The sequence below is a fragment of the Protomyctophum bolini genome, assembly GCF_963924005.1.
Source record: "Protomyctophum bolini genome assembly, chromosome: 5".
NCBI lineage: Eukaryota > Metazoa > Chordata > Actinopteri > Myctophiformes > Myctophidae > Protomyctophum > Protomyctophum bolini.
The window spans coordinates 19789380-19800286 of record NC_137866.1 but is presented as its reverse complement, the minus strand read 5'-3'; the positions used below and the strand labels follow the sequence as shown (position 1 = coordinate 19800286).

The window sequence follows — 10907 nt, the reverse complement described above, 5'->3', positions numbered from 1 at the left end:
GGTCCGGGGACCCCCAGGGGTACCTGAGGGAGTTCCAGGGGGGACCCATCTATTTTGTTCATGTTCATAAAGTGCTAAAGTGTTTAAAGCAGTGGTTCCCAAACTTTTTCATGTCAAGGACCCCCAAATTGACACTACTTAGCCCGTGGACCCCCATTTGAAAAGATATGCCAGGGACCCCCATAAGAGAAGACGTACACATTTAGCGTCTACATTTAGACGTACACATTTAGACGTCTACATTTAGACGTCTGTATACATTTAGACGTCTACATTTAGACGTCTACATTTAAACGTCTACATTTATTTGTTATCCGTGTTGCGAGGATGAGGGGGTACCTGGAAAAATATCTACCCCAAAAGGGGTACCTGGTCCAAAAAAGTTTGGGAACCCCTGCTGTAGACTGTCTGTCAGACATTTAGAATGGATTGAGTCGCCCTCTTGTGTTGATTACTGGGTATGACAGTCATTTGTGTCACATTTTATCACATTCTTTCAACACTTCTGTAATGGTTTTACTGTACACCAGGTCCTGAATGATAGCTCAACTAGGTCCATGCTTTCAATTTTGCTTTGCATAACTCTTCCAGGAAGTGTGACCTGCAGTCTATTAAGTATGAAATAATAACTAGAAAAGTGTGCGGAAAATGGGGTGCACATTTCTGCCAGGCCTGCCGTCTACACTGGGTTGTTATTCTGCCCTGATGCCCCTAAACATGCGATTCCAATCTGTGTATCACAGCGTGCCGTGGATGCTAATTTCAGCACACAACACTGTCGTGTGACACAGTATGAATTAGGTTTTATTCCTGCTCTTTGTCAACAACTCTCTCAGAACATCTGACAAGCTATTGGCCCAGACGAGCCACAAATGGAAAATAATTGCTTTTTAGGAGACACTGGCATGTGCTCATAATGTCATTTAGAGGCAAAGTAGATTTGATCTCAAAACCCCAAAACTACACAGACGTTTACAGACTCTCTGAGAAATATTTATTTTTACATTGGTTGTTAGACGAAATGAAAGCCTGGGTATCGAGGCTACTTGTATATCAACATAGTGTTCTGGATGGCTGTTGGTACAGGATATACAGTCAGAGTTTGATTTCACTGCCAAAATCCACTTTGGCTCATAGATAGTAGATTTACTCAAATGTATCTTGTCAGTGTATACATATATCTCCTATTCTCCTCCTCTTTTTCCCCTCTCTTTCTCTCTCTCCTTCCTCTCTCTGTCTCTCTACTCCCTTGCCCCTCTCTCCCTCTTTCCACCCGTCCCTCTATCATAGATAGTAATCTTCCTCCTCGATGTCGTCATGCGTGTCCTGGAATCCCAGGGCCTCGATGTCATGTGTGATGTCACTCATGCGTTGATTAAATTCCTGGGAGCCCGAGGGCAATGACCAGCTGTCATATCTGTTCAACAACAATCAATGTCAAATTATATTCAATATCATATCAATGCAAACTACTATATTAAGGTAATTTCCTTAGCGATTATTCTATCGATTACTTTTTGCATTTGTCAAATCATGATGAAGCATAATATTTTTATAGATATTTTTTTAATTTAAAAAAGCCAATCTACAAGGTCACACAGTATTTCATCACGACGGAATGTGGTCTGCTACTTTCACTATATATATTTTTAATCAACCAGCTACAATTTCTACCATCAATAGTTATAGTGTCAATATAACCATAATATATCATCATGAAATCAAACAACGCACCCTCGCATGGCGGTGGCTGACGTGCTGCTCATGCTACGTTTGATGCGTCCAAAGCTATCAGTTAGAATCCCTCCCTCTCTGATCCCAATGCCTTCCAGGAACGTCTCGAACGCTCCGACATCCTTATCAGGAATGAACGGACGCATGCCTGGAATAGACCACATTAACCACTGTTACAAGTCTGGCTCAGGACATAATAACCTTAACCCATTTAGGCCTGACGTCGAAATTAAAAAAATGTCTTCAAAATCAGTTCAGACAGTTTTCTGAAATACCTCATGTTTCTGTATCAGTGGTGCTCAATATTTCATGTCAAGGACCCCAACATTTTTATGTAATATGCCTCCGTCCCCCATCTGAAAATATGTTGTTCCATGGACCCCAACCCAGAAGCAAAGAATTGAGTTAAAATGTTCACTCTGTAACAATATATATATTCAAAGATTTGAGGCACATTTTCACGATTAAAAAAACATAGCAGACCTACAAGCTCGTAGCGCGGCACGAGCTTGTACTCTCCACTGTGATTTAGGAAACACGAGAGTGAAATGACTGACATGGCCAGTTAAGACAGATATGAGGTTTAGGGACTTATGTGGCCAGTTAAGACTGAGGTTAGGTTTAGAGATAGGGTTAGGGTTAGTAATAGTCGGACAACGCATCAGACACCTCTGCGTTTCCTTATCAAAGCCAGTCAGCTACAGGCGAGCTTGCAGCACTGAGGATGTTGCTGTGTATAGGTGCTGTTAGCATGGTATGGGATTAAGCATGGGTAGTGGTGTACTAAGTACTACACTTTAGTACACTTTTGAGGATATTTTTAACTTTACTGGAGTATTTCCAATTTTCAATACTTTCACTTATACTTAAGGGACATTCTGCTAAATGAGTACTTTCAGATGTCATCACAGAAAATAGCTGATCTACAAACTCACAACGCAATGAGTGAGCTTGTACGTCTGCTATTTTCGATGTTCAGCTATTATGAACAGAGAATATGAACATAAGTATTGAAGGATCTTCATAGGGAGTTCACTGAGAGAATGCATGACATCAGCCCAATGTGGGCCCCTTTGGGGCCACACAACACACACACACACACACACACACACACACACGCACACACACACACGCACACACACACACACACACACACACACACACACACACACACACACACAGTAAGAGGAAGAGGTGGTTTCACCTTTACCACTCATTAGAGTTTGTGGCTTTCAGTTTCAAGATGTCTTTGTGTGAGCTGCGTGCGTGTGTGCGTGCGTGCGCGCGTGCGTGCGTGCGTATGTCTCACCCAGCAGTAGGAACTTGCGGTTGTCTCCATACAACTGCAGCAGGTCGGAGCAGAAGTGGCTGATATGAGATGATCCCAGTCTGTACTCCCTCAGTAAGACAGCAAACTGCTGCAGCTCTGCAGGGCTCAGTTTACTACGCAGCTACACGCACGCACACACATGCATGTGGTTAGAGAGAAACACAGAAGAAAGGATAAAGTCAAGACAGGAAATGACAATTAGACAAATGTAAACACACAGTAAGAAACACCCAGAAAGACACACTCACACGCGCACGCACGCACACGCACGCACACACACACCGTGATCATGTACTCCTGCATCAGCAGCAGAGCAGGGTTACTGTCTCCTGGGTCACTGTTTAGACTACGGTGAGAGTCCTGCAGAGAGACAGACGAACTCTCACTGTACGTCTCACTGTAGTACAACTCAAACGCATCCTGAGAGCCATCACTACAGAGAGAGAGAGAGAGAGAGAGAGAGAGAGCATATACAGAAGATGGGTTTATATTAGGCTTTGTATGCATATGCAGCATACTATCCATGTTGTAATGAAACATGCCCACCAGGATGGTATCAAGACCTGTCAACATGGACCTGTGGAGACACTGTTCAGGTCCCCATGAAGGAAAGGGTCATTGTCACGGCTAAGTAACATTAGAGCTAATACCTAAAACATTCTTTTGTTTTGACTCTTATATCTTAATCGTTATGCCAACTCGTTATGCCAGGCATTTCTGTGTTCCCCACTGCTGTTGTACCTCACTGGCTCACCACCTGCTAATGAGGAGCCTCCAACGGGAGGATGTAGCACCTCCGTCCTATTCCCTCCCATTCCGTATCCCTACTGACATGCAGGCGCGGCCCCACCCCCAGCCTATAGGAGTCGCTATAGCGCAGTAATCCAAAGATCCCACCCACCCTGCATGCCTGGCTTCCCTCATTCGAACACAGCCAGCTGTGTTTGTTTAGATACCAAGTCGGACGCACCACAGTGCTTTCAAACCCCCAGACTCCCATTTTAATGGCAAGGTGCCTTTGACGTCCCCAAGCAAGGACATAGAGCTCGCTCGCTCGTGCGTGTGTGTGTGTGTGTGTGTGTGTGTGTGTGTGACTGTGTGTGTGTGTGTGTGTGTGTGTGTGTGTGTGTAATCCTTCCTTACTAAGAACTACAGCAGCTGAAGTCATTGTCATAACTGTAAGACATGTCAGTCAAACAGCTGTCACCTGGAGGTAGAGAGAGACAGTGAATGAGGAAAAGCTCATGTTTAATTTTAACCCTGTAAGACAGTAAAATGATGTGTCATGAGTGTCAATCAATTCAAGAAATCTATTGAGGATATTAAGACACATGATTGGTTAAAAGGTTGAATGCAGTTGTCTCTCACTCCTCTGCAGCCAATAGCGATCAGGCACGGAGTGATGGAAACCTGCTCTGTCCACACATTCTATAGTCTGATGTCCATAAATGATCTGAAACATCTGACAGATCAAAGAGCAGTACTCCTCTGCCGCGTCCTACACGCACGCACACACGCACACACACACACACACACACACACACACACACACACACACACACACACACACACACACACACACACACACACACACACACACACACACACACACACAAGCAGTTACATAATATGAGGCATTACATCATATAGGTCAATTCAACATACTATTTAATAACATCATTATGTGTGTCAGAATGAGTTAGCATCACTCCTTTCAACTGTTTCTCACACGCGCACGCACACGTACACAGGTATATAACTAACTTGGCAGTACAAAAGTAAATTACATCATGATATTTTGCAGCTATGCCTGTGGGCATGTGGGTCCCCTCCCCCAATGTTTGACTGACAGACAGACAGACAGACAGACAGGCAGGCAGGCAGGCAGGCAGGCAGGCAGGCAGGCAGGCAGGCAGGCAGGCAGGCAGGCAGACAGGCAGGCAGGCAGACAGACAGACAGACAGACAGACAGACAGACAGACAGACAGACAGACAGGCAGGCAGGCAGGCAGGCAGGCAGGCAGGCAGGCAGGCAGGCAGGCAGGCAGGCAGGCAGGCAGGCAGGCAGGCAGGCAGACAGACAGACATAGCTCACTCTGCTCTCCACAGCCAGTAGGACCAGGTTACAGTAAGCATCTGGACTGGGCTGAGGTTCCAGTGGGTTGTGGTTCCTCCTCTCCCAGCTCCCGTAGCTCTTCCCTCGCTCCCAGCTCCCCGTGCAGGCATGCCTCCTCTCCCAGCTCCCCCCTCCAGAGCCACCACCTCCTCCTCCTCCTCCCCTCCTCTCCCAACTGCCTCCCCCCGAGCCACCCGCCTTTCCCGCTCCTCCCGCCCCTCCCTTCTTCTTGTCCCAGCTCCCGGCGCCTCCCCTCGCCGCCCGGTAGCGTTTCTCCCAGCTGCCCGCACCTCCCCCGGCTCCTCCCCCCACCCCCCAGCTGCCGCTCATCGGCCTCCGACCTCGGTTCTCCCAGCTGCCTGGTTTGCGACCGGTCGCCTGCTGGGGTCTCCTCTCCCAGCTGCCAGTGACCCTCTTCCTCTCCAAACTCCCTTCTCCTCCTCCTCCACTCTCTCCTCCTCCTCCTCCTCCTCCTCCCCTCTCTCCTCCTCCTCCACCTCCTCTCTCTCCTCCTCTGTCAAGGTTCTGGGTTTTGTCCTGGGCATTGTTGTTCCTGCTCAGGGATGGCCTCCAGTCTAGACCACAGATGGTATGCCTCCTCTCCATGGTTCCCCCTGCTGGCCTGGGGTCAGCGTTGCAGCTGACCGTCTGATGGCGGTGGGCGTCTCCGGCGTTTCTCTCCAGACTGTCACCCCCGGCGACCACTGTGTCCACGTTCAGACCTTGGCAGGGGGTCAGGGTGAGTGAGTGAGTGAGTGAGTGAGTGTGTGTGTGTGTGTGTGTGTGTGTGTGTGTGTGTGTGTGTGTGTGTGTGTGTGAGAGAGAGACATGGCATAGCTCACAGTACCACTGTGAGCCTATCCGCCTATTTAGCCGTCAATCCATACCAGTGTAAATAGAAAAAAATATAGTTTCTAATACTGTGATTACCTGTCTTTAGCACCAGCAGGTGCAGTGCATCATCCCGCAGGTAGGAGGCAGCAGCAATCTCGTGCGTTGGGATTCTCAGCAGGAGTTTCTCATTGTCTCTCCAGGTGAGAAGCACACAGCGAGCTGACATACTCAGAATACAGTCCTGTTCTACGCTCAACTTCAGAGGAAGAACCTTCAACTGCTGCTAGACAGACAGACAGACAGACAGACAGACAGACAGACAGACAGACAGACAGACAGACAGACAGACAGACAGACAGACAGACAGACAGACAGACAGACAGACAGACAGACAGACAGACAGACGATTGATTGATTGATCATCATTTATGTAAGGACATAGTACACATATCTAGGTATTGATAAGGTTATTATCTACTATTAGCAATATCCAGTAGTTGTTCAGGTAATCTTCTACTCACCCTGGCAGTGTCCAGTAGTGTTCATAGATAGGTAATGGTCTACTCACCCTGACAGTGTCCAGTAGTGTTCATAGATATAGGTAATGGTCTACTCACCCTGGCAGTGTCCAGTAGTGTTCATAGATAGGTAATCTTCTACTCACCCTGGCAGTGTCCAGTAGTGTTCATAGATAGGTAATGGTCTACTCACCCTGGCAGTGTCCAGTAGTGTTCATAGATAGGTAATGGTCTACTCACCCTGACAGTGTCCAGTAGTGTTCATAGATATAGGTAATGGTCTACTCACCCTGGCAGTGTCCAGTAGTGTTCATAGATAGGTAATCGTCTACTCACCCTGGCAGTGTCCAGTAGTGTTCATAGATAGGTAATCTTCTACTCACCCTGGCAGTGTCCAGTAGTGTTCATAGATAGGTAATGGTCTACTCACCCTGACAGTGTCCAGTAGTGTTCATAGATAGGTAATCTTCTACTCACCCTGACAGTGTCCAGTAGTGTTCATAGATAGGTAATCGTCTACTCACCCTGGCAGTGTCCATTAGTTGCAGTAGTTCATCTCGGCTGGACGGGTTCAGAGAACACGACACCCAGGTCAGGTGACCCAGGAACTAGGAAGACAGAGAGAAATTAAAGTTCAAGGGCAAGCTTCCATGTTGGCACCAAGGAAAGTAATGAAAGGATTGACTGATTGATGTATTAACAGTTTTCAGAATTACAGTACCTTTCAAGTACAACTCAATACAAAAACATAACTGTGAGTGGGCGACACCATAAAGCATTACACTTGTTTACAATAGGCCTCACCATTTTCAATTAATCAAAACAATTAGAGACGTACGAATATACACTACTATTATAGTCAAAACAGGAAATCATCATAGAGGTACAGTGAGGGGGAAAATGGGTGGGTGGGGATTCAGATTTTACGGGGGCCAGTTTCGAATTGCAGCCGTTCGTATAGGTGCCCTTTGAGAGCAGTTTTGAAGGAGTCAAGGGATTTGCATGTCTTAATGACTGTTAGTAGGGCGTTCCACATTTTGGTGGCATAGGAGCGAAATTAAATTCCCTTTTCCCTTGTTTGTAGCGAATCTGGGTTGCACATGGTTTGTTGAACTCCCTCTGGTGTTGTGGGTGTGGGATTTGTTGACAGTAAGGAAGTATTTAGACATGTACATGGGTGAGGCCAAGTAGTAGCCTGGAGAGGAAAGGACGTGGAAAGGACGTGAGTCACATGACTGGACGCCGGGGATGAATGTCCTGTCCTGTCCTGTCCTGTCCTGTCCTGTCCTGTCCTGTCCTGTCCTGTCCTGTCCTGTCCTGTCCTGTCCTGTCCTGTCCTGTCCTCACCTTCACCTCCTTCTCAACGTAGTCAAAGATCAGTCTGTCGGGGTGGATGAGGTAGTCGGGAGCGTAGAGGGGAACAGTGTGCAGTGGTCTACGTGGAAACGGACCACCCCTCTCCGCCTGTCTGCGAGCCGATTTAGAAAACACCAACCGCTTAATGGGAGATGTGAAACCCTGGGAGGAGAAAAGAGAGAGATAGAAATAGACAGAGAGGATAGAGAGAAAGAAAAAAGAGGGGACAGAGAGAGAGAGGTAACTGATAACAGGAGAAATGCTTGTTTCTACTTGCTTAGTGTGTGTTGGTATGCACATGCCTTGCGTGTCTGCATGCACCTGCGTGTGCGTGCGTGCATGTCCATTCACCCAGTAGTTTGACAGCTCTGACTGGCAGGAGAGTAGGGATCAGTGACAGCTCCCCACTGAGACTCATAATAGGTCTCTCTCTCTCTCTCACTCACACACACACGCACACACGCACACACACACACACTTGTGCGCCACTCATGTCAAGTCTCACATCTCGTACATAACAACACACAACACAACACAACACAACACAACACACAACACAACACACAACACAACACAACACAACACACAACACAACACAACACAACACAACACAACACAACACACAACACAACACAACACAAAACAACACAACACAACTACAAATGAAACTCACCTTTTTGGGTTTCTTAGGCTCATATTCCATTGTTGTAGTGACTGACAGGCCTATTGACTCTGTGCTGAGGATGATGATCTGCTGGTTAGGAACAACACACACACGCGCGCACACACACACACACACACACACACACACACACGCTCGCGCGTGCGCACACGTTGGCTGACACTCTCCCTGGATGCGTTTCAGTCTCAGCTGAAATAGTGTCTTTCAGACAGTTTTTTCCATCTGTCTGTCTGTCTGTCTGTCTGTCTGTCTGTCTGTCTCTCTCTCTGTTTTTTGTCTCCTAATATTATTTTTTTTGCGTTTCAGGTTTCTCACTCTTGTCCTCTCTTTCGCGCTCTCTCTGTCCAGACTGTGATTGTTCTGTTTCTCTCCTGTGGCCATGGACGGACACACACACACACACACACACACACACACACACACACACACACACACACACACACACACACACACACACACACACACACACACACACACACACACACACACACACACACACACACACACACACACACACACACACACACACACACACACACACACACACACACACACACACACACACACACACAAAGGAGAGAACAGGAAGTACAGGAAGTCCACTTCCTGATTGAGAGGAAACTCCACCAGAGGCTGATAAGGTCCATTCTCTCATCTGACCTGATAACACACACACACACACACACACACACACACACACACACACACACACACACACACACACACACACACACACACACACACACACACACACACACACACACACACACACACACACACACACACACACACACACACACACACACACACACACACACACACACACACACACAAACAGGAGGAGGCTAGGAGCTCTATAATCGGGAATCTGTCGAATCTTCAGATGGTTTGTTAAATTTAATATTAAACGATTGCAGCTTGTTCCGGCCTCCGGGCCTCCTATTATGAAAGAAGCAGAACAGTCATCATGAAGGGGAGTTGGCAGAACTTTATTGGCACGTAATCCAATGGATGGACCAATGGTGCCAATGCCAACAATGCATTTTAAAGGTCATATAATAATATCATAATGATAACTTTTTGTTATGTATACAAATAATAAAGATACAAGAAAAAGTAAAATGTATTAGTGAAATAATATTTTTTGTAATTTTGTTGGATCCAGAATGACCGTTTTCACCTGACCACGTGGGGGCAGTGTTGTGGCAAAGATTGGAGAGGAGAGGAGAGAGAAGGATAACGTTTGAGTCTCATTCAATAAACAAGATCTGATTTGATTGGTAAGCCAATTTATTAATGTTTCCATGGACCATGAACAAATAAGTGTCGCATTTATTTGCACACAATCAGTTTGTATAATGCAATTTTGCCACTAAACAAATTGTGTGTTTCGCCCAGCTTAAATAGCTTAGAAATCACTCTTAGTAACTTAATATTGAAAGTTGAAGGTTTGACAGGGAGGCCACGTCATTATTAGACTTGTCTTGTTCCAGATATGCACAACAACAAACTGTTAATTGCATATGGGAATGGGGGCATTATGTATTGAGGCCATTAAGGACTTTCTCTCCTCATTTCATAAATTGTTAACCTGACCTAAAATATATAAACCCGGTAGCAATGGTCACTATTTGAATATAGTGCTTTAACCTTTTATTCAAAAACAAAACCACGCCAAAATATCACTTACACCACCCGTCTGCTTGCCTTTTATAGTGTTGCCAGGGCATCGATTTGCAAATGAATATGAGCAGACTTGCATAAAATTTGAAATTTAGGAACATTCATCATCTGTATGGTAGGCTTAATGACAATTAATGGCATTCTTCTCCGGGGGCATGCACAAAATCAAGGGACTATGACAGTTTCAGGAAACCATTATGTTAGTTATGTGTATGCTGCTTTCTCGTGAATTAAACACATGAACAATGAGCCCTTTAGTGTCTGACCCTATTCGGTGAATTAAACATGCCTAAATGCCTAAATATGTAATTATTTCCCCCAAAGTTACAGTATGTCACGAGGAAAACTGGAGATAATATCAGTTTCCATTAGGACAGACTGTAAATAACTTTTCTACTTGACATTTAACCACCTAAACCCCAGCATCCCATGCTGCGGGCTTCACAAAAATAGCCAATTTGCATTGTGACGCGTTGTGAGCTTACTGTTTATTGTAGATCTGCTATTTCTGGTGAAGATACTTGGTGTGGCAGGCTGAAAAAGAACGCACCAAGTACAGTTTAACTTTGGGTCCATTTGACTAAGAGTCTAAAGTTGGTCAAACTGAAGTGATACATGTTGATAAATTCCAAAATATTATCAAAGTATTCTGAC

The 10907-nt window shown here is 45.8% G+C and overlaps 1 protein-coding gene across 1 annotated transcript; it reads right to left on the bottom strand.

The window, feature by feature from the left end:
* Positions 1-403: 403 nt before the first annotated feature.
* Positions 404-8832, bottom strand: ccm2l (CCM2 like scaffold protein). The gene is made up of 11 exons (XM_080763305.1): positions 8562-8832; positions 7880-8050; positions 7057-7140; positions 6111-6294; positions 5160-5902; positions 4433-4562; positions 4208-4271; positions 3347-3497; positions 3044-3185; positions 1735-1882; positions 404-1417 (listed from the first exon to the last, which is right to left on the bottom strand). The coding sequence occupies exons 1-11, from the start codon at positions 8589-8591 to the stop codon at positions 1285-1287; spliced, it is 1980 nt and encodes a 659-aa protein (XP_080619431.1). The 5' UTR covers positions 8592-8832; the 3' UTR covers positions 404-1284.
* Positions 8833-10907: the final 2075 nt, after the last annotated feature.

Coding starts and splice junctions, on each gene's coding strand:
- ccm2l (XM_080763305.1), bottom strand. CDS start 8,591: ATGGAATATGAGCCTAAGAAACCCAAAAAG. Junction 5,903..6,110: donor CCTGCTGGTGCTAAAGACAG/GTAATCACAGTA, acceptor CCCCCTGCCAAG/GTCTGAACGTGGACACAGTG. Junction 4,272..4,432: donor TCGCTATTGGCTGCAGAGGA/GTGAGAGACAAC, acceptor CTCTACCTCCAG/GTGACAGCTGTTTGACTGAC.